Below are 23,962 nucleotides of genomic sequence, written 5' to 3'. Positions count from 1 at the left end.
ACAATCAGTGATTACAACACCAACTATTAGTTTTGATAAATTGTATAACAATCACAATTAAGTCAATTATAATATAAAATATATAACTAATAAATTGTTTGACACATAAAGTCTGTATTACTATACTCTAAGTGTATAATACGGTAATTAATATTAATTATTGATATAAATTCTAATTAATACTTTGATATATAAAAAGTTTTTATTAATGTATATTTAAAATAAAGATCTTAACAAAATTATAATTCTGTATCTATAATATTATATAATAGTTTAATTGTATATTAATATGTTATAATTGATTATAATTTTAAATAAAAATTAATAACAAAGTTATTGCATTAAAAATCATTAAATTTTTGTTAAATTTTGAATTATGCGCTAATTATAAAATAATATCATAAAACTTAAGGCCTAACTCATTGTTCATCGATTATATGCTTTAAGCCCTTTATTAATGACAACAATATTTAGAACATTAGTTGACATTATATTTGATACAATATTTTGATAATTTGAATATAATTTGAAATAATTGTCTAAATTGTGTCACAAAATGTTGTCTCAAATGCTTTGCGATCATCAGATCAGACAAAACAAGAAACGACAAGAAATCGGTATTTAGTATCAAATAATTGCATTCATTGTAATCATATAATTAGTGATCAATTATTATATTATTTTAGACACCAAAAGGTCAGAAGCCATCAACAGTTGTGTCGATTTGACGGCAAATCTGGTCAACCATTTGAATGATGGGTATTATCATTGACTTAGTTATAGTTGACATTTGATATCATATACGATATGTTTCCTATTATTTGTTGGCTTAAGAGTGGCTCAGACTTATATAAATCAAAGACGATTGGACTCGGAGTCCAAACAATTGGTACAAAATGTGACACAATTTGAGCGATCGGTTAATCAATGGCTGCATTTGATGAACAACTTTAACAAAGCGGTCAAAGAGTTGGGTGACGTCCAGAATTGGGCCAAAGCTATTGAACACGACATGAGAACTGTGTCTTCAGCACTGGAATACACATACAAGTGTCACAAATGATCATTTGGTTAATTGGTGTCTCCAGTCATACAAAACAATGTTAATGACAATTCAATTATCATATTTGTTATTAATATATAATTTTTAAATTAATGTTAATTATTAGGTAAATGACTTAAAAAGTTTATGATTTGATATTTTTATTGTAATAAATATTTTCAAATTAAATTTTAATTTATACGATAAGTTTGTATTAAAAATAATTATTTAGTCTCTGAATAGACGAAAAAAATGGTGACAATAATGATGACAATCAATGGTTAAAATCATTTGAAATTACAATTTAATTCATTTTCATAAATATCATGTATTTTATCTGATATTTATGAAAATGAATTAAATTGTAATTTCAAATGATTTTAACCATTGATTGTCATCATTATTGTCACAGAATTTACGAGTCATTCATTATTATCATACAAACAGCTGTTTGTATTGAAATAGTTTTAATAAAACATTTTCATCAGTCATATATATATTTGATATATTTCTGAATAATTATCAACTGATCACCAAAAGTGCCAATTCTTCAACATATCACAGATATATACATTCATATAATTATTTTACTATTAGGTCTCGAGTTTGACAAACAATTGTTGACATCAATGAAAAATGACAGAAAATAGTGAAAACATGAGTGTATTAGTCAAAGCCATCAATTATGCAGCCATTGCTCACAGGAATCAACTGAGAAAAGACAACAAAACTCCGTATATTAATCATCCGATTGGTGTCATGAATACGTTGGTCCAGACGGCCAACTGTCACGATATTAATGTCTTGTGTGGCGCTGTTCTTCACGACACTGTAGAAGACACAGACACTACTATTGATGACATCTCTCGCGAGTTTGGACCAGAAATAGCCTCAATTGTTGCCGAAGTAACCGATGATAAGTCACTGACGCGAGAGAAACGCAAACGTCTTCAAGAAAAGCATTCACCGCACTTGAGCTTTGCGGCCAAATTAGTCAAATTGTCGGACAAATTATACAATTTGAATGACCTCTTGACTAACCCACCCGTCGGGTGGACTGAAACACGCATTCAAGAGTACTTTGAGTGGGCGTCTCGTGTGATAGTAGGTATGATCGGCACTAATGAGGCCATTGAACAACAATTGAGACAAGTATTGGCCATCAAAGGCGTCGAAATTCCTGACAAATAAATAATTAATATAATATAATATTGTTTAATGAATTGTTTTATATACTGATTTAAATATTGCTTAAAACAAATTTTAAATTATTATTACTTATAAGTTATTATTAATTATTGTTAAATTTAATACAGTATTTTAAAAAGCATATAAAATCATTGCAATAAGTGTTGACTGATTTTTGCTAAATATCTCAAACTATAAGTGATATCAAAACATAAAAATATGTTAATTTAGATACAAATATGTCTAAAATATAAAATTTTGAAATACTTTAGTTTAAAAGTGTAGGTATTTTGTAAAGCAATGTTTGTTTTATAAAATTGAAATTTTTATAATATTGAAATTAATATATTAATATTATTATTTCAATTATTAATATTAATATTGAAAATTTGTCTATTTTATTAAATTGAAAATATCATCTGTTAATCCTGAAAAACGTTTTTTGTCATAATATAATGAAATTAGTATTTAATATTTATTAAACTGAAATTATAAAATACCGGTGCTCGGCTACATAAGCTTATTGATGCAAAATTTATAATATTAAAGTATACGTTCCATAAATCCATGTTTCTCATAAACTTTAATTTCATCTAGCTCAAATAGTTATTGAGATATTTAGCAAAAATCAGTCTTAACCCTTATGGCAATGATGTAATATTTTTGTATTATCATCAATAATCGTCAATAAATAATAATGACTTTTATTTCCGGTAAATTAACTTAATTAATTAAGTATACAACAAGTACTTAGCAAACATTTTTTTCAATGCATAAAATTTTGTTTCATAGATACAGTATTTTTATGTATTATCTACAGGTAATTATAATTTTAGTATATAATACTAGAATATAAAAAATTATTACCCTGTTTGTTAAACTACAATATATATATAACTTTTAATTTATTTACGGTATTTATTGATACTAAATAAATCATATTAATAATTTATTTAGTTTTACTAGTTTAGTTTAACATCAAACCATCAATTTAGTATATAAAACACCGTAAATTAGTTAATCATAAATTTTTACATTACTGTAGTTAATGCTGTTATATGTAATTTGATCATTTAAATTGCATTGAGTTTTTTTAATGGTCTCTACAATCCATTAATCTATCAAATTATTCAAATTTTCAATCATTTGTGGCCACTTTATATAAAGTATTAATATGAATATTTTAAATAGTGTTATTTAATTTGCCTAAAATATTCATTGATACTCATAAAAATATATTCATTATCTCTGTAATGGTTGCCATTAATCAACAGCGATTCATACTGTTAGCAGTTTTCTGTATATTAGTAACTGTCTATATATCATATGAACTGCTAAATTGGACTTATTATACAAATTATGATTATTTTGATATCAATTCTCTGAAACCTAATGATTATAATAACTTTAAAAGAAATTATATTCACACCAAACGTGAATTAGAATTGACTAAAAACATTATATTAGAGCCCAAACATCGCCAATGCTTTTACAATCACCCAATTGTTATATTTATTCATTCAAGTGGACAGTCGACTGGAAAATATTATGAAAAACGTCAAGTGTTACGAAAAACATGGGTATCGGATGTCAAAAGATATAATATTAGTGTCTATTTTGTTATTGCATTGAATACTAACGACACCGTAAATAGAGATTTAATGAAGGAATCGCAAGAATATTCTGATATAATTCAGTTTCCATTTCACGAAAGCTATTATAATCTAACGCTAAAAGCTATTGCAATACTTCGATGGATTTGCAAGAATTGTCCAAAACATCAGCTAATTCTTAAGGTTGACGACGATGTAGTCGTTAATATTGAAATATTATTGCAAAATCTGAACAAATTTGATAAAACAGCAATTTATGGTTCAGTTTTAAGACATATTGGTCCTCAAAGAAATATTGGTCACAAATGGTTTATTTCACAATCAGTTTATCCATCAAATCAATTGCCATCATATATGAATGGGCCGGCATATATCATGACATACAGTGCTGTTATTAGTTTGTTGCATACCATTGATCAATATAATGATCACATACTGGATATCGATGACTTGTTCATCACCGGAGTTATTGCCGAGAAAACTGGTATTAGTAGATATGACACAACACTTATACAATCAGATGGTTGTCTACATGTCTGTGATCTGTACTCTACAGCCATTATCTATCCGTGTATTACATCTCAAAAAATGACTTTTCTCTGGAATTTTTTCAAAAACAATTCAGTCTTTTGTAACGTTCAATATATGAATAATATTTTTATAAAATTGATTATCTTTTTAAGTATTATAGCCTCTATTATAATAGTGATTTATATTAAAAGTAATAATTTAATTTAATTAAAGGCTACAAAAATCTAATTTAAATTTATGTATTTTTTAATTATTAGATAATGTACCAATTACTATCAATTTCAAATATTGTCATGGTAATATAGGATTAGAAACTAATTTTAATAGTTTTTAGTCTACTTAGACTACTCTTAGTATCTATAAAATAATTATTATAATATTTTAGTTTAAGCAAATATTATCAATAATGATTTAATTATTAAAAAAATTAATAATAGTTACAAATGGATAATTTTGAATCATAATTTTAATCACATGCTATAATGGAAGACCTTAATTGAGGCACAAATTAATTAATTAAAAATTTTTCTGTATATATATCATATAAATAAATCTGTATTATAAATCTATCTAAAAGAATAAATTCTATAATAATTAACTTAAAAAACTATAAAATAAGTATCTAATTAATAACATATGAGATCAAAATTTATAACATTTTGACACATATTGTAGTACTGGTAATGTTTACCTTAGTCTTAATTGTCAATATATTATTGCCTTTTAAACCAATTCAATGGCTTTAATGTTGTTTTGCGGACTCTCGAGTTGTGCCCGACTTTGAATTAGTCTGAGTTCAGTATTCTTTACTGATTTAGCGCCGCCGGGCTGTTGGACAGCATAATCGTAGGTTGACTTAAGTATAGCCTGTAATGTGGAAATGACATTCTCGCAGGTAGTCTTCAAATCTTTATTAGTTTTTGTAAACCAGGCCAAGAATAAAGCGGCAAACAGATCACCCGTTCCCGTAAAAGTAGCGTTCAATTTAGGAAATGACAGTTTGATTCTCTCTTTATGGCCGTTGGCCCGACTGCTGCCAATGGCTACCATATGACTACTATTTTGAGACAAATTACTACTGGATATGACTACCGTAGGAATGCCTAAGTCGTGAAGAGCATCGATAGCTTGGATGGCATCTGAATCGTTGTTAATCTTAATACCAGTCAATAACCTTAACAAACAAACAAAAATAATTATCAATAGATAATCAATAGACAACCAAAAATTTATAGCTATAGGCAATACATACTCGGCTTCAAATTGATTGGGAGTCAGTATATCGGCTATCAATATGATCTTATCCTTATAGACGGGTAGCAACTCTTGTGGCACATACTTAAGTTATACAGTATATCATAATTAATAATAAATTTGCAGTTAAAGTATTAATAAATCTAATGACAAACCATTTGTCCATTATCTCCCATAACTGGATCACATACTGTCGATAAAAACAAATTAAATGTTATGTATTTTTGCACAAAAATTGTAATCAATAAATGATTTATAACAATAAAAAATAACCTTGGATAATTAATTTAGTAAAATAAATATAAAACAATTTTATGTTGAAAAAATAATAATCTAAAATTATTATTATTAAAATATAATTATGTAATTGTTTATAACCGTACGATATATAGCACCGGGATTGGCCTGTTTGACAGTATTGACCACTTCAAGCACCGACTCAAGAAACGATTCATTCTTTGCATAACCGGTCAGTATATGTGTATATTGTTTGTGTAAATCATTTTTGACTAACCCATCAAACACTGTCAACAAGTCTCTTGAGTCCAACACCTGTCCCTTCCAGTGCTCATAACCGGTATGTGTAGAGAATTGTACGGAGTTTATGGCGTCCACTTCAAAGCCCAATACCTGTCCAACAATTATYATATTTTAAATGTTATTCAAATAATGACAAATAAGATATTCATAATAAATGGCATATAATTACTTGCAACGGGAAAACTGCACTTTTATTGCCGACATATCCCGACACCACATGACTTTGAATGGATAGCACCCGATAATCATCAGTACATGAGTTTATCGACATTATCTGACTTAAAAATATAATATAATAAAATATAATTAAATTTTTTAAATTAAATTATTAAATAACAATGTAATTTGTAATAATTTTAAAAATGATAATTTAAATAAAATGTTAATGAAATCCTACCGTTTATACAGTTATAAAATATCTAATAAAATACTGTATTTATTAATAAGGAAATAAAATGTTTATACTGTATATGATATTACTATTGTATTAGATGTTAAATGATATAGTATTTATTAAATAATTAATAGTCTATGAACAGGCATTATTAAAAAAGTTAAATATTTCATAATTTACTTTATTTTATTATACATTAGATATTTTATTACATACAATCACATGTTTATTATTGGTGATTACAAAATGCTATAAAACATTAGTAATACAATTAGTAATCATTATTATAAGTAAACAATATTAAGGACAGCAATCAATGCTAATTAATATAAACATTTAAACTGTTATACAAATCATATCTTTAAGTTGTATTAAAAAATATAGCAATGTTTTTGCATTTAAAATCCATAAAATAAATTTATTAATAATTATCAAAACATATATGAAGCGCATGTCTCGTATCGATTCAATCATATGTTTTTGAATTGCATTTTTGAAATTAATTAAAAAAAATACTTTATTACTATAATACTGTATATAATAGTTTAATAAATAATTAATTTTGTATTACCGGTAATTAAGATAATTTCCAATAGATATTTTGTCAATTAAAAATATTATTAATATATATATATTTAGTTTTATTGTACAGTATATCGATTTGATTTCTAGTCTTTAAATTATTAATATAAATATTAATACTGTAAAATAAATATAACTTTAAGATTATTTAATATTGTTTCAATGATATTTTGTATGTACAGTATGTTTAATTAAATTAAATAAACTTATAGACATTTTAATGAATTTTAAAAATAATTTTAATTATACCTTAATTACTTTTTTTTATTCATAATTAATATATATATAAATTTATAGATTATATTTAAATTATAACTAATTGTGGACTAAATTATACAATACCTGTAAAAAACTAGAGATATAGACGTAATTGATGAACACGTGTTTGTACCACACGTTTGATTTGTTTGTGAATTGCATTTAAGCGCCGATTGTATTGAATTTCAATGACTTTTGAAAAAGACATCTCAGATGACAATCGCTATAAAGTTGACAACACATCCAATGATTAGCTGATCCATTAAATTCTGTCATTTTGTTTGTTGATTGAAGTGAAGACACAAAATGAGTCTTTTAGTTATCGATGAAAGACCAGCGATGGCCAGTCTGTCGAAGAAACGATTGCGACGACGACTGTCTAACTCAGGAGATAATGGAGGACTTGAAAGGAAAACCAACAAAACAAACGTCTTCTCCGGTATTATCATTGAATTAACTTATTTGTTATAAAATTAATATTTTCTTTCGTTTACCAATAAATAGGTTACTCTAAGACTGTGCGGACTGTCAGTCCATTGAAGATGTTATGTCTCGAAAAGCTTAGCCAACATTTTGACAAATTGGTAATCAATCAGTCGATTAATTACGATATCATTCAACCACTTCTCGAGAGATGTGAATCACACGACTTGAAACGTATTGAAGAATTGAATCCTTGGTTAACATCACAGACGGAACGCTTATGGCATCAATTGTGTCGCAACGACTTCTACTTTGTCGTCACCGATGGTAAGGACAGTCAGCACAGCAATGGGATCCCAAACAAGATGTCGAGTGAGTCGTGGCGTCAGTTTTATTGGCGAGTAATGAGTGATCGCAAACGCAAACTTGAAGAACTCACGACTAGTATTAAAGACAAAACAGCGTCTTTGAAAACTACTAGAAAGACAACCAAAGTATGTGAAACACAGTCGATGGCAAAAATATCGATTGCAAGACATGATGTGATGACCACAAATCATAAGAAGAAGGTGACGATTGCACCTCTTATGAAGAAATGTCTTCAAATGAAACGACAGAAACCTTTTTCATAAGTTTTCTTTCATTTTGTTATTATTTAATCATATTTACTGTCATATAATTTATCATTAATTTATATTAACATTTGATAAATTAATGTATTAATAGATGTATTCATCAAATATTTATTAATTAATGTTATTTAATTTAATTTATATTTAAAGATAAGCATTTACTGTATAACTTGTAAGTAGGTATAGTGTACACTGTATAACGATTATTATCACTACCGTAATTATGATAATAAATTACCCGTATTAGTCAAATGGTTTATTTTGTAGTTTAAAAATATTGGTGATATTAGTCAATCACTTGCTATTTATTATAAAATGAGATATCGATTATTTTGAGAAAATAAACAATTGTCATCAAAATTATCTACAATTGTTATTGTAAATTAACAAAAGTTTATATAATTATCTTATATTCTGTATACAAGAAAATAAAAATATTTATATTTACCTCATGAGCTCTATTTGTGTTTATGATAAAAAAAACTTATAATAATAGAAATCAACATTTTTTAACCAATTTTTTTTAAAATCGAGAGCTATAATAAAAAAAATATGAATATTGATATACTGTATAAACTTTTATAATTTATATTACTATATTAATATATTAGTTTATTAAAAAAATTATAGCTGCGATTAGATTGGATCCATACGGACGGTTCTCAAAATATAAATCAAAGATATGAATATAATTATCACATAAAAAAGATAACATGATATATACAGTAATAGTTATGTCAGAAAATAATACAATCTTTATTAGTGGGTTTAATTCAGTCATTAATGTTAAGATTGTAAGACATAAATCTCAATCTCATTGTTAACTCATTTATTTATTTATAATTAGCTAATCTATATGAAGATTATTTTAAAAATAAATAGTTTTATTATAAAGTTAATAACGGTAATCGATATTTTATTACTTTTTTATTTTCAACAAATATTACTCAATTATTAATTTTTTTATATTTATATAATTATTTATATAAGAGTTTTAATAATAACAACATAACTATAAAATAATTACAATTTTTACCAATATTTTAGTTATCAATAATTATTAAAAATATAAATAATATTTTATTTCAAAAATAGTGACAAATATAAATGAATTATGATAGTTGTAAATTATAAATAAAATACATAATATAATATATAATATTGATATTTATTGCAATTATTATTAAATATTGTACATCTAATTTACAATTAAGCTTATAATCTAAAGTGAGATAAATGTTAATTAAAATACAAAACAATAATTATCTATTATTGCTAATGTTTTTAACACATTAATAAAATTGAATATAAGCAACATTGTATATTGTATTATACAATTTATAACATTTATTTATTAAACAATTATTTACAACCTTATTTAATATTATGTAAATAAACAATCTATTATAAAATCAATGTTCTATTAGATTAATAAAATTACAAAACATATATTATACTTATATTAATGAATTACTGTTATTAAATAAATAACAACTTATAAATGCTATAAAAACCTTAATTATATAAATTTAATATTATAAGATTGACAATAACCTCAAAAAAAAATAAAAACTTAAATTTATTTGTATTAGTTTTAAAATTTCATAACATTTTAACTGTATTTATGCAGTATTGATATATTGTGAATTAAATGCTAAATTACACTAATATTTCACAATTTATTTTATCACATTTCACAGTTATATGTGATAAAACTTTTTCAATATTATTAGTAAAGTAATAACAAAGTCTTAAGCTTTATAATATAATTCAACATTTTTTATGTCAATCATATCACTCAATTACCGGTAATAGAGGTTTAATAATGTTTAATTTATACAAGTTATTATTATATCTATTGGATAAATTACATAACTAAATGTTTAAAAAAATGTAATACTATATTATTACAGTATAATTTAAAATTACTGTATATGTTATAAAAGTTTAAAATCTTATTAGATTGAAGTAATTATTAACATATATGAGCTATTAAATGTCAAAAGTTATATTTGAATAATAAAGTTATAATTAGTTGTAAATGCAATGATCTATAAATTAAATGAACAATTTATAAAAATTCACTCAACAATTATAATACTTTTTAAATAAATACAAATTAGTTTTGATTTCTAATAGCTCATTATGTACTAACTAACTGAACTAATAAATTATTTACAAAAATAAAGTATTAATATTAAAATATATTTAATATTTATATTGATTTTTAAATACTATTCAATCACTCAAACAATTAATTTGATTAATATTTATAAAGAGATGAAAAGTAAATGACTATTACGTAAGTGCTATACACAGAATATTCTTCTATATTATAGATTTAATTATTATTAACATTATATCTATTGTTATTTTTTCAAATTTAATTATTATAGTGTTATACAATTGAAATTAATTTTTGATCAAACTTTGACTCAATATATGAGTGCCAAATGACATCAACACGTATAGCATGAATGGTATGGAAGACAACCTCTTATAATCAGTTCGTTTCTGTTCCTGTTTATCGACGCGAATCCATTTGCGAGACCGACTGACCGCCAGTTTCCAAGTGTTGATGCGGTCAAGTCTGACGGGTGCGGCCAACTTGGGACGGAATACATCAAAATTTCTATCGTATATCTTAATATCCCGACCCAACGAAAAGGTTCGCTCAAGTTTTCGGGTGATAGTCGACTGAGACAACCGTCGACTTATTGACCGAATCAGTCCATTTCGTTTGTTGGCCGGTATTCCGCTCGCGGGCTTTATGTCATGCGATTTGCCATTTCTTATAAAAGTTTTTTCCATTTCGTGATCTGAATCAATTTCTGAATCCGTTTCTTTAATTATCTTCCAGAGACCCATATGGTGTCCGGCCATCATAGCAGCCCCCAGTGCTGTTGCTTCTGTAAACTTGGGTCTTACAATGTCTAAACCACTGATGTCGGCTAAGATTTGACACAATAAGTTGTTGGCACTCATACCGCCATCAACTTTGATGCCACTGTTATCGGGACGCATAAGCATAAGGATATCATTTGTTTGAAAGGCCACCCCTTCAAGTGTTGCCCGAACTAAATGACATTTTCGACTAAACTGTGAAATTCCTATTATGGTTCCCGTGGCGTTGGCGTCCCAATAGGGAGCGTATAGACCTATAGATAACATTAGATAATTATAATAAATTACATCAAATGCTTATTTTGATAAACTATACCTTGAAATGCGGGCACAAAAAACAATCCGCCGGCACATTGATCCTCACTGGCAATGCTCTCAATTTCATTATAGCTTTGAATCAATTCCAGATTATCCCTAAGCCAAGTGACTGCAGCACCTGCTATGGCAACACTACCTTCCAATGCATAACAGACAGGTTCTGAACCTATTTTATAGGCAACTGTTGTAACCAACGAGCGAATGGCATCTTTTGATACACCCTTGAGTGCCCCGTGTATTGGACCGGGACCTATGTTTTGAATAAGAAAACATCCCGTTCCATAGGTTACCTTTGCCTGACCAATCTCAAAACACTTTTGGCCTACCAGTGCACCACTTTGATCACCAATTACTCCTAAAATAAAATTGTGATAAAAAATATTAATATAATTATATAATAAATTAATATAATAAATATTTAAAATTCATTGTAAAATTCAAGGATTAATTATGACAGTTACTATTAATTATCAATATATTAGTTACATTTTCGCAATATTTCACATTACTTTAAATGTAAATATTAAACAAATAAATTAAAACTAAATATTATTATAACATATCAAGGTTTTGTAAATATAATATCATATATTAATAATATTGCACAGTATATAGTTATAGTATTATATAGTATTTTACAGTACAGTATTATTAATTACTAAAATAGTAATTAATTAAAAGATAACATTTTAATGGCTGACCTGTAATGGGAATTCCCGTCAAAGCTCCGGTAATAATTTCTCCAAAATAATCAGATGAGGCCTTGATTTCAGGTAATATATATTTTGGTATCTTAAAGAAGTCCAATAAATATGGATCCCATTCAAGTGTCTCTAAATCCATAAGTAGTGTTCGGCTGGCATTTGTTACATCTGTCCGGTGCTGACCCGTTAGCTTCCATAAGAGCCACGAGTCAACCGTCCCAAACAATAAACGTTTCTCAACAATAGCTGCTTTAATACCAGGAATATTATCGATGAGCCACTTGAGCTTCAATGCACTAAAATATGTTGATATAGGAAGTCCTGTCTTTGGTTTAAACCAATTTAAATCACGACCCGGTATGTGATCGAGTATGATATCAACCAACTCACTTGTCCTATTGTCCAACCATACAATGCAATTGTAAAATGGGTGGCCTAATAAAGATTAGATCAAATTAAATTTAAACATTTTATAAATTTTGAGTTATATTTATTATTACATTTATAAAGTATATATGTATTATCGGTAATTGTATATTAATAAACATAAAATAAATTATTGTAGATATAATACAATATTATAAGTAATTAAAATAAATTTTATATAATAATATTCTTTAATTTAATTATATTAGTTTTCAGTTTTATAATTTTAAACAATTTGTTTGAATATAATAAAAAGTTCAGTAAAGATATTTGATATAATATATCAGATATTATTATTGACTATTATTATAATATAAATGTATATCTTATCAAATTTTAATAAAAGTCAAATTTACAATAACATATTTAGTAATAATTATTAATTAATTAACTAATAAAATAAGTTATAATATCATAAGTAATGTGAATTTAAATTTCAAAAATAAATTTTAATTCAAGATTTATTTTAATTATTAATAAAATAAAATAAAATATAATATAAACTCGAAAATTTATTTATACATTTGTCTCATTTAAAACAGATTTAATTACAGATAAACAAAAATTTATCTATAATTAACTTAAATAAGTTGCTATGTTTTGTCGTTTCTTCGATAAAAGTAAAATTAAATTAAATGTTTTTATAACTTATTTACAAAAAAATATCAAATTAGGTGTTGACATAATCTGATATATAATTTACTTATAATCTGGTACTAAAACTGTCTTTAATATTTTATTATTACTTTTATTTTAAAGTATACATTAATATATTGTACTTTACTGTAACAAAAATAACAAAAATACATGGATTCTGAATGAATACGAAATTATAATATTACATGTACTCAATGACAAACTTATTTAAATTTCCTTTACATTACTAAATAAATCAAATGTCAAACATTTATTTTATAAATATTTAAAACCAACAAATATTTAAAAAAATTAATGAGAATAATATTTTATAGTACATTATTAACACATTATATGTCATATGTAATATTATATATTGTTATTTACAATGTAAATTATTTTTTTTTTAAATGTAAAAGTGATTTATTTATTAATTTTATATATGAATTACATATTAAAGGAGAATATAATAATAATATATTTTACAATTTTATAATAAATAATATTTTAAAAGTTATGACATCTTATAACTTTTTAGAAAAAAATCTTATAAATACTTAATTAATTTAATTAATTTTCTGACTTATAATTAATAACAAAAATTAATATTAAAACTATATACTGTATAATATTTAAGTTTGAATTTTAGTCATTTTTAAAAATAAAATAGTTATATTAATAAAGATTATGTTAAACTAGTTGTTAATAAATATATTGTATAATGGGGAATTCCCTATTAATCAATATTTTATACAAAAAAAAATTTGTATATTTTTTACTTTAAACCGGTATCAGCAACATGATTATACAGTAGTGTTGTCCAGGTTATATTAATTTTCATTTATTAAACTTATTAAGTATAAGTAATAAAATATTTTAAAAGTTTTTTACTAAAAATATATAATTTAGTAACCATTCATATGGGTCGTCCATTAAAATTAAAGTAAAATATAAACTAATTTGGATTAAAATTAGTAAACTGAATTATTGTATAACCTTTAACATATTTATAACAATATATGAATGTTTAAATAAATAAAATTATATTTTGTACATTTTTATATCATTTAATCAATAATTTATATTAAACGGTTTTTAAGTATCATCCCTAAATTAAAGTTTTAAAGAATTTTGATAAGTATTTATGATAATTAATATATTTGAAATAGATGAAACTACTAAAACATCATATATCACAATTATATAACATAAATTTAAAAATGTTAAATTAAATGATAAACAATTATTATTCAATTCAATTACTTGAAAAACTTGTTTAAAGTGGATATTATTTATTATACTTTAAGTTTTTTAGTTGGAATAAACTACTATTTAACCAGAATTTTAAGTAATTTTTCAATAATACAGTATATGTTTCATTTATTCGCTTAAATTAAAAATAATATTGATTAACAACATATATGTTATTGTAATAAAATATGTAAATCGAAATCTTTATCAATATAAAGTAAAATATTAATATATTTAACACTTTCAACAAATTTTATGAATTAAAATTGTTTATTTGATAATAAATACTAGAAAATACAATATTTAATAATGTTTGTATAATTGCCAAATGATTTTTGTTGTAATATTATAAATAAACAATTTGATAATAACATAAGACATTAGACTCCGGTATATAATTAATTTATTAATGTCAGTCAACATCTAATGTATTGATAAAAACATCTTAAATATGTTAAGCGCTATTATTTTAAAAATAATGTTATAATAAATTTACAGATAAACACTGATTCTTAACATAAAATATAAAAATGTCTATTACTGTACAATCATTATATAATATAATATAATTATTGTATTCAAATTATTAATTTACTAATGTTAAATTGTTTAGTTTATTATTTATTTGTAAATCATGCTATTATTATATACTATAGTATAATAATTTATATTTTATAAAAATAATATTATAAATAAATAATATACATATTATAAACACTTACATACATATACATACACATATGTATACATACATACACATATACACATACCTGTATATTTATCCCAAATAATTGTTGACTCTCTTTGGTTGGTTAATCCAATACATTTAATATCTTTAATATCAATGTCCAGTCCCTGTAGTTTATGTGCCACAATGTCGATACACTCGACCACTGAGTTATATATCTGGATCGGGTCCTGTTCTACCCATCCCTCGATCGGCATAATACGTTTGACTTCCATCTGATGATAGGTTACCAATTCACCGGTTTGTGCGGTAAATACCAGAAACCTGGTCGAACTGGTTCCCTGGTCTATAGCACCAACCAGTGGTCCAATATCTCGCATTTTTATTGATTTTTATTTATTTATTTATTAAGTATTTTTATATATATATATACAATAATAATCGATATTAATTTAATTAATAATTATTACTTTTTATTGAAACACATTTCGCAAAGAGATTAATAAAAAAAATCATTAAAACACAATTAAAAAAATGATTGATAAAATCGATAAAATATAACGATTAAAATCACCGGCAATTTTTATTTTGTAAATACAGTATATATACACAAAAATGTGTTATAAATATAATGTTTGAGTCGATGATAGTCTTACTGACGAAATAACTTGACTTTTATTTATATTTAACGTGTTTTGGTGACGAATACATGACGTGATTTTGTTGGCTCAGTTGGGCTCACGAGGAATGATAGCTTAAGAGATACTGGAGTTAGGAGTCAACACTAAGAATATCAATTAGAGAGAGAGAGAGAGAGAGAGAGAGAGAGACGAGAGTAAAAAATAACTCTCAGTACATGTATTATGCCTTTGCACTGACAGCTCAGGAATGGCAGATTCATGAGACACACACATACACACTACTGAACTACCGGTCCACTCATGAGCAAAGACCTCTTCACTAAAATATCGTTTTTATATATAATTATTTGATATAAAATTGTTTTTAAATTCATTCATTTATTAAAACAAGACTTTGAATGTTTTACTAAAACTATTTTTAAATATAAAACAAAAAAAAAATAATTAAAAACATCACATGAATGCTGTAGTAGTAAATATGTTATTTAATATTTTTTTAATTCAATTAAAGTTGCATCAAAAAATTATTATTCAAACTAATTATAATAATTTTAATGTATTTAATAATAATTTTTATGACAATAAATTATTTGTGTAATTGTGTAATACCACTGACATAATAATAAAATTTTAATAATATATTTAATTAATTTTATAGTATAAATGTATAATTATAAATACAGCATAATTAAATAAACAAAAATGACCATTTATAATTTTTAAAATTAATTTCTAAAGTTTATTATGATTTTTAAAAATGACTGTAGCTTTTAAAAGTTTGTTGTACTATATAATATGTAGTACACATGAGTGTTAATATATAGATAACATTAAAAAATCGTTGATTCATTAAAAATGAGGAAAATTATTATTTTTATTATATACAGTATATAAATAATATTAAATTATTTTTATATTTCTATTGCAAAAATGATTTTTACAAAAACATAACTTAAAATGTAGATATTATTAATAAAATATATTTGTCATAATACTGTATGTTATAAAATTTATGTATCATACAATAAATTAAAAATTAAAATATATAATTTTTTCAATGATAAAATAATATTTTTACATTATAATCAAATACGCCACATTTATTGTATGAATATACAAGTCAATCATTTATTTAAAAGTTAACATTGATGCCAATTAATAGCTAAATTAAACAATTATATAGTTATATAAATTTAGTAATGTATATAATACTGTATAAAGTGTAAGTTATTTTATATTTTATTTTTATATCATATTTGATTGAATGTAATGAACTATGCACTATATACATTATATTACAAAAAAAAATAATCTACTTTATTTTATTTATTTTTAAAATTTATGTATAATTAAATAATAATCAATTGAAAATAATAATTTTGTTTAATTAATATTGAGTTTGAGATATCATTATACTCTACAATAGATTTTGTGTTTAAATTAATAGTTTAGTTATATTTTAAGTTAATAGTTGTCGCTATTGTTAACATAAGAATGTAATATAAATTATAATTTAAAGTATTATAAACTAATATTAATATACGGTATTATACAATATGTAAATTACTATATCATAAATTTCAATTAACAAATTATTATCCATTGAGTATTCATTGCTACAAAAAAATCTCCAAAAAGTTTTTCTCATTAATTTTTTACTGATTTATATATAAATATTAATAGAGATTTTTATTAATTACAATTTTAAAAGTTACAAATATTTATATGTTTATTTTAATTGTTAAATATTGTAATTAGTTTTTTACATACAAATTTGTCATTTTTTAATTAATTCTTTAAATAGCTTATTATATATAAATAACAATTACAATTACATATACAATAAAATTTAAGTAGATACAGTATAATTCATCTTATTTTTACTTTTTATTTTAATTATAATATTTATTTAATAATTTATATTTTATTATTTAAATTATTGTTTAATAGTTATACTTATTTTAGTCCAAAACGGAGATTTTATAATTGACTTTTTATTAGACAATTTTATTAATAATAACCGATTATTTTGGTATCTATTATTAGAGCTGATATCACATCAGAGGGTACATTGAAAAAAAGTTAAATATAATTAACTACTAATGCATAGAACTAACTACAGCTTTGATAGTTATGAATACTTAGATAGTTATCACTAAATAAAGAAACAGTAATTTAGGATACATTTATCAATTAAAATATTATGAAATATTACATACTTTTTAAATATAAAATATGTGCTCAAAGTTTTTAAAAAGTCATTTTAAATATTATTTTAAGAAGTGATACAATTGTTTTAAGTTTTTAAATATTTAAATTATAATAAGTTAACCATATATTTCTCTTCCATTAGATGATCTTTGTCTTAATAATAGAAATCAAAATAAACGATTATCACAAATAAAATAATCGGATTTTACTAATTATTGACAATAAAGTTACGGTTTTAAACTAAAATAAATAGAAAATAAAACAATAATTTAACAAAAATTAAGTAATAACATTTGAAAATAATTTATATTTTGTTATGATTTTTAACCAATACATCATAAACTTTATTATTAAAATTATCAAACCTGTTGTCATTATTTTCGCTAATTATGTAATCATTAGACACAAAACCTAGCTTTTGATTTGAAGATTCAAAACTGACTTTTGAATCCAAGTCATAATAAATGTTAATCATATAACACACGTTAAAAACAACAAATGCTAAGATAATGATAATAATTATGATTGACAATAAAATATTGATATTAAAATTGAATTGTCGATTGAAGTGGGATTCGGGTAATTGTTGTTTCGGTTTGGATTTGGGTTTAAGTGTTGTGTCATTTAAACAATTAACTGATGTTGACATTTGACATATGAATGCATTTTGTTCATCGCAAGACACATCATTCCAGGTGCCGGATGGCCATTGATAATGTTTTATGTAACCCCTAACCATTATCATACAGTCCTGGGGACCGTTTGAATTTGGTTGACCAGGTGCCCAATTAGTCCATTTAAAACTAGTAAAGTCAGTCCATATCCATTTTTCTTTAATCAATATTATAATTCCGTGAGTACTTTAATCTAAGTTATATTACAATACCTGAAAATACATTATCTATAATGACATACCGGAGTCAGTTATCATTCTGGCGCCTAACCATATGTCCACAACTTGTTTCAGCTTTTGTTTTATCAAATTTATAATTTCCAACTCTCTTGTAGTCTTTACTGTCGGTAAGTTAGCGTTCAAAGTCTTGCATTTCAGATCCGCCACACTATATGTGGTTTTTTGAGTAAATATTTTATAACAATTTGATCCATAAGCCAACCAATCTTCCGGACAGTCACACTGACCTAATTTTTTAAATAATAAATAATTTTATCACTATTAGTAATTTTATTTAAAATTATCAATAAATACCATTTGTATTAACAATCAATAGGAAGGCTGTTATACAAAATAAATACATTTTCATAACAATATAAATCATAATACTATGAGTTTAATACTTAATCATATTGTTCTGCAATTTATATGATTTATCTTTTAACTGTTTTATTTATAATTAATATTTAAATTGTATATAAATATAGTAAATAATTAACAATCTATGATGAATCGTGAAGTTTCCATAGAGTATATATATTTTGATGGGCACTACAATATAAGATAATAACCATTGAAAATTATAATAATGTTAAAAGCAATGTTTAATTAGTTGGATTTCAATTTTTTTGTGAAATTATAATATTTTATAAAATTATTATAAGTGCTATTTAAACAATAGTATAAAACTTTGCTTAACTGTACACTTATAGTGTTGTTACAAATTGATTAGTAATTATGTATAAAACATAATTTTAATACTCAAATATATATAATTTTTAAATAAATAAAATAAATATATTTTAAATATGTTTAATATGAATACTAATAAGTGTCTGTCTTCTCTTTTGCATAAAATTGAATAATTTATTTAAAAAGTTGTCATTTTGTGATTTATTGGCAATAATTTTTATTGCAATATTTTGAAAATTATCTTTAATTATAGTGCTCTAATGAGGTTTATGATCCATACATTGATAATGGTCAATAAAAATATAATTTATTTTAAAGTATATAATAAATACATCTTTGCAAGTTTACTTTAAATAACTATTAGAAATATGAGAATCACTTAATAAACAATTTTTTATATTTATGAAAACATAAAGCTTTCATTTTAATACATTTGGCTATTAAATGATAATAATTACAATAATAAAAACTAGAAAACAATAAAAAATGATTATTTACTAATTAGATGCACATTAACTGTACGTGTTTAACATATTTATTACCCAATTGTAATCTCACTAATTGTTTTGTCAAAAATATTGTTAGCCATTGAAATATAACTGTCAAATATAATGTTCTAAAAACAGTGTATAACATAAAACTGTATATACAGTACATATGTTGTGTTAAATAAATTTTACATTCAATACTGTATAAGAATATTGTGTTATACTGTAAAAACATTAAAGATTTATACAGTAAACTATTTTTAATAGTAGTAATACTGTATTTTCTATTTTTATTTAAATAATATTATATATACTGTACAGTATATACTACAGTATGTTAATTTAATTTCATAGCTTTTTAATAATAATAATAATAATATAATTTATATTATTGTTATTATTATTTATAGTAAAATATCTTTAGGTTATATACTGTATATATATATTAATTGAAAATCATTCAAGGACATTTTTATACCACATAACCCTCTTTTAAATCAGATTTAAAATATCACAGCAATTTATATTTCTTTTATAAATATTTATTTTGAAAAAATCAATTAGTTATAACCGTAAATAATAAAAATAAATAAAATAATTATTTGTTAGTACATAATCTATGATTCAAATGAGGAAAATCTGAATTAAACTTACATTTTATAATTTATAACACTTTTAAATAGGACTCCAAATCATGTGATATACATAAACAAAATATAATACAATTTTATTCAATATTTTTTAGTTAATTGACAATTAAATTTAGGCTTTTTTATTATTACAAAATCTAATATTAAAAATATAATTATTAGTTTTATATTTATTAGTTTATATTTTTTATATTTATATAACATTAATATTATTTAATATTTTGTAACAATTATATAAAAAATATATATTGTAAGTTACTTAAATAATATATATATATATATAATTATATATATATATATATATTGCTTATTAAATCAAATATTACTATAATCTTAATGTTTAAACAATGTATATAAATTATATAACAGTTTTAATGATTGAAAGTTGTATTGCATTTTAGAGTAAGTCCAGTCTTTCTATAAATATTAATTTGTTGTCATTAAAAAATAATTATATTTATAATGACAACTAAGTTATAAATTATAAGTAATAAAAATATAGATTGTTTATACAGTATTTATTTTATTTAATATATATCAATCAAATTTTTATATGTTATGTTGTTTATATACCTGTTAATGACTTTTGTATTTTTGGTTTAATAACTTAATTAATAACTTAATAACTAAATTAATATAATAATGTAATATAAATATATAAAATATATAATATATAATATAAAGTATAATTAATTAATCTTTTCAATTATTTAAATAAAATATTATAAATTAATTTTTGCCATATTATAAATTATAAACTTATATGAATTATAAAATAGTTGTTATTAATTAGAAAAAATAATCTACCATGTCTATTTTGTTGAAAAATAACTTTTAGTCATGTTTTTGGGAATATCAGATATATTATAGATTTTATTTAATGAGTTTTGCCCTTCAAATTTAGATAATGTAGTTATAATTTTATAATTAGTGAAGCGTTAATGAGAAATATCTATATTTTTACAAAAATGTTATCTTAGTCTATAATATTTTTAAAATATAATATATTTTATATTTATAAATAATGACATCCTTTTTTATAATATTATGTATAGTATGTATGTGTTTAATAAAATATTGCTATTGTTAAAAAAGTTTAAAACTTTAACAATAAAATTAATCAAAAATATTTTTTAAACACTTATGATATCAAAGATTTTAAAATTAGTTATATTAATAATAAATATATTATATCAAAAATATATTTATAATTATGAGTTAAGATAACAAATAATTATATAATAAAACAATACAACTATTAATACAAACTAAAATATGAAACACATTAGAATTTTTTTCCCTTTAATTATAAAGTGCTTTCAAGCGCTTACAAACATTTGCTATAAATGTTTTTTATATATACTGTATACTGAATTTATAGTATTATATTATGCGCTTAGTAAATATCAACACAATTTGCCTTATAATACAGTTTTATATTTACAATATATTGTCAATAGACTACCCTCTCTTTATATTTGGCCTTCCCTTTACTCAATAAGTACACTGTCTATGGGTGTCTATCGGTGTGTGTTTGTGTATATATCACAGATACTATAAGATACACACTCGTGAACACATACATACATATACATATACATACACATACACATACACATACACATACACATACATATACACATACACATACATATACACATACATATACACATACAATACACATACAATACACATACAATACACATACAATACACATACAATACACATACACATACACATACATATACATATACACATACATATACACATACATATACACATACATATACACATACACATACACATACACATACACATACACATACACATACACACAAACATAAGAGGATATGTTAGGTCTGCCCTCATATATGAAAGACTTACCGCTATTTCAATAGCATTAAGAGTGTATGTGTTTTGACAGAGAGTTTGAGAGTAACTTTTGAAATCAACTAAAGAAGTGTCGGAAAAGATTCTTAAAAACAACAAAAAAAAGATAACAAAAAATAACAATTAAAAAGTGAAGTCAAAACACGTATTTAAATAACAATTATTACTTAAACTTTTGTTATTTTAACTTTTATTAATTGTTTTATCAGTGAATGTTTAATTTGCTTTCAATAAATACTGATTTCAAATGAAATTTTTAAATTATTTATTTTTATAATTTTTTGTGCAAAAAACTAATAAATTTGATTTTGTATAATTTTCTGCACATATATTTACACATAAATATAAATAATATTTTGAAGTGTGTAAAAAGTTTTGAAGTTATTTTGTTATTTTTCATACAAAACAAGATTTGTCTTAATAATACAGTATTTATAAATACTAAATAATATTAAACACAAACAGTGTTATCTTGAAGTTTTTAAAAACTAGTGCTCAACAAAACAAAATTTGTTTTCAATCACAATTTATATAGTTATTGATATACTGTATTAAAGATTACTCATATAATAATTTGATATTCAATATAAAAGTAATATCTATAATGAATTCTTCACACAAATGGAAGAAAGGTCGGTGTAATGGGGATCAAGTGGTGCCGGACATCGACTTTGACCACAATTATGACAAACGAAACTTTGCCCACAATCTCGACACTCGACTCAATACGAGAAACAATATCTCAACGACAATACCGACAAATACTGGGCTTATAGACAACGCAATGAATGGGACGGGAGGTCATCATCCTATTCGAGGCTACCATCAAAGTCATCAGGGATTACATGTCGATAAAAATCACAGCACTATCTCAACATTAGATGAATTTTGGGAAGAAAAATATTCGCGTATTTTAACGAATAATATATTTAATAACAATAATATAAACGCATTAAATGTAACCAAATAATTGTTTAATTAATTAATTTCAGACTCATAAAATTAATTTTAATATAAATATATTTAAATTTATAAAAAAAAATTGTTTTCAAAACAAATATAAGTTATTTTTATAAAAAATGTTATAATAAAAATCTTTTTATGGGATTATGA

General features: G+C 23.2%; 6 protein-coding genes across 7 annotated transcripts; 4 read left to right on the top strand and 2 right to left on the bottom strand.

Annotated features, from left to right (window-relative positions):
- Nucleotides 1-478: 478 nt before the first annotated feature.
- LOC128963162 (biogenesis of lysosome-related organelles complex 1 subunit 1-like) lies at nucleotides 479-1,154 on the top strand. The gene is made up of 3 exons (XM_054309654.1): nucleotides 479-617; nucleotides 687-759; nucleotides 835-1,154. The coding sequence occupies exons 1-3, from the start codon at nucleotides 557-559 to the stop codon at nucleotides 1,061-1,063; spliced, it is 363 nt and encodes a 120-aa protein (XP_054165629.1). The 5' UTR covers nucleotides 479-556; the 3' UTR covers nucleotides 1,064-1,154.
- A 340-nt stretch (nucleotides 1,155-1,494) lies between these two features.
- Nucleotides 1,495-2,233, top strand: LOC128963523 (guanosine-3',5'-bis(diphosphate) 3'-pyrophosphohydrolase MESH1-like). Its single transcript, XM_054310038.1, has one exon. It carries the CDS (start codon nucleotides 1,679-1,681, stop codon nucleotides 2,231-2,233), a length of 555 nt encoding a protein of 184 aa, XP_054166013.1. The 5' UTR covers nucleotides 1,495-1,678.
- Nucleotides 2,234-3,483: 1,250 nt separating this feature from the next.
- LOC128963522 (beta-1,3-galactosyltransferase 1-like) lies at nucleotides 3,484-4,534 on the top strand. The gene is made up of 2 exons (XM_054310037.1): nucleotides 3,484-4,474; nucleotides 4,527-4,534. The coding sequence occupies exons 1-2, from the start codon at nucleotides 3,484-3,486 to the stop codon at nucleotides 4,532-4,534; spliced, it is 999 nt and encodes a 332-aa protein (XP_054166012.1).
- Nucleotides 4,535-5,021: 487 nt separating this feature from the next.
- LOC128963068 (pyridoxal kinase-like) lies at nucleotides 5,022-6,822 on the bottom strand. 2 transcript variants are annotated; one of them, XM_054309530.1, is made up of 6 exons: nucleotides 6,779-6,822; nucleotides 6,338-6,446; nucleotides 6,012-6,258; nucleotides 5,784-5,818; nucleotides 5,627-5,712; nucleotides 5,022-5,548 (listed from the first exon to the last, which is right to left on the bottom strand). In XM_054309530.1, the coding sequence occupies exons 2-6, from the start codon at nucleotides 6,437-6,439 to the stop codon at nucleotides 5,098-5,100; spliced, it is 921 nt and encodes a 306-aa protein (XP_054165505.1). In that variant the 5' UTR covers nucleotides 6,440-6,446; nucleotides 6,779-6,822; the 3' UTR covers nucleotides 5,022-5,097. The 2 variants fall into 2 exon arrangements, with proteins under 2 accessions (XP_054165505.1, XP_054165504.1); XM_054309529.1 differs by lacking the exon at nucleotides 6,779-6,822 and adding an exon at nucleotides 6,566-6,659.
- A 688-nt stretch (nucleotides 6,823-7,510) lies between these two features.
- LOC128963229 (elongin-A-like) lies at nucleotides 7,511-8,549 on the top strand. The gene is made up of 2 exons (XM_054309729.1): nucleotides 7,511-7,841; nucleotides 7,907-8,549. Exons 1-2 carry the CDS (start codon nucleotides 7,709-7,711, stop codon nucleotides 8,455-8,457), a joined length of 684 nt encoding a protein of 227 aa, XP_054165704.1. The 5' UTR covers nucleotides 7,511-7,708; the 3' UTR covers nucleotides 8,458-8,549.
- Nucleotides 8,550-10,793: 2,244 nt separating this feature from the next.
- On the bottom strand, nucleotides 10,794-15,778 carry LOC128963774 (glycerol kinase-like). The gene is made up of 4 exons (XM_054310302.1): nucleotides 15,467-15,778; nucleotides 12,381-12,818; nucleotides 11,678-12,034; nucleotides 10,794-11,615 (listed from the first exon to the last, which is right to left on the bottom strand). Exons 1-4 carry the CDS (start codon nucleotides 15,762-15,764, stop codon nucleotides 10,870-10,872), a joined length of 1,839 nt encoding a protein of 612 aa, XP_054166277.1. The 5' UTR covers nucleotides 15,765-15,778; the 3' UTR covers nucleotides 10,794-10,869.
- Between the last annotated feature and the right edge of the window lie 8,184 nt (nucleotides 15,779-23,962).

Source organism: Oppia nitens, unplaced genomic scaffold (assembly GCF_028296485.1).
Source record: "Oppia nitens isolate AA-2021 unplaced genomic scaffold, nextdenovo-longstitch-racon4-pilon3 scaffold7_pilon_pilon_pilon, whole genome shotgun sequence".
Lineage (NCBI taxonomy): Eukaryota > Metazoa > Arthropoda > Arachnida > Sarcoptiformes > Oppiidae > Oppia > Oppia nitens.
The sequence above is the reverse complement of the archived record's forward strand: the minus strand, read 5'-3'. Positions and strand labels throughout refer to the sequence as shown.

Coding starts and splice junctions, on each gene's coding strand:
- LOC128963162 (XM_054309654.1), top strand. CDS start 557: ATGTTGTCTCAAATGCTTTGCGATCATCAGATCAGACAAAACAAGAAA. Junction 618..686: donor CAAGAAACGACAAGAAATCG/GTATTTAGTATC, acceptor ATATTATTTTAG/ACACCAAAAGGTCAGAAGCC. Junction 760..834: donor GTCAACCATTTGAATGATGG/GTATTATCATTG, acceptor TGTTGGCTTAAG/AGTGGCTCAGACTTATATAA.
- LOC128963522 (XM_054310037.1), top strand. CDS start 3,484: ATGGTTGCCATTAATCAACAGCGATTCATACTGTTAGCAGTTTTCTGT.
- LOC128963229 (XM_054309729.1), top strand. CDS start 7,709: ATGAGTCTTTTAGTTATCGATGAAAGACCAGCGATGGCCAGTCTGTCG. Junction 7,842..7,906: donor CAAAACAAACGTCTTCTCCG/GTATTATCATTG, acceptor ACCAATAAATAG/GTTACTCTAAGACTGTGCGG.
- LOC128963523 (XM_054310038.1), top strand. CDS start 1,679: ATGACAGAAAATAGTGAAAACATGAGTGTATTAGTCAAAGCCATCAAT.
- LOC128963774 (XM_054310302.1), bottom strand. CDS start 15,764: ATGCGAGATATTGGACCACTGGTTGGTGCTATAGACCAGGGAACCAGT. Junction 12,035..12,380: donor GACGGGAATTCCCATTACAG/GTCAGCCATTAA, acceptor ATTTTATTTTAG/GAGTAATTGGTGATCAAAGT. Junction 11,616..11,677: donor TTTTGTGCCCGCATTTCAAG/GTATAGTTTATC, acceptor TGTTATCTATAG/GTCTATACGCTCCCTATTGG.
- LOC128963068 (XM_054309530.1), bottom strand. CDS start 6,439: ATGTCGATAAACTCATGTACTGATGATTATCGGGTGCTATCCATTCAA. Junction 6,259..6,337: donor GTGCAGTTTTCCCGTTGCAA/GTAATTATATGC, acceptor ATTGTTGGACAG/GTATTGGGCTTTGAAGTGGA. Junction 5,819..6,011: donor CAATCCCGGTGCTATATATC/GTACGGTTATAA, acceptor TTTTATCGACAG/TATGTGATCCAGTTATGGGA.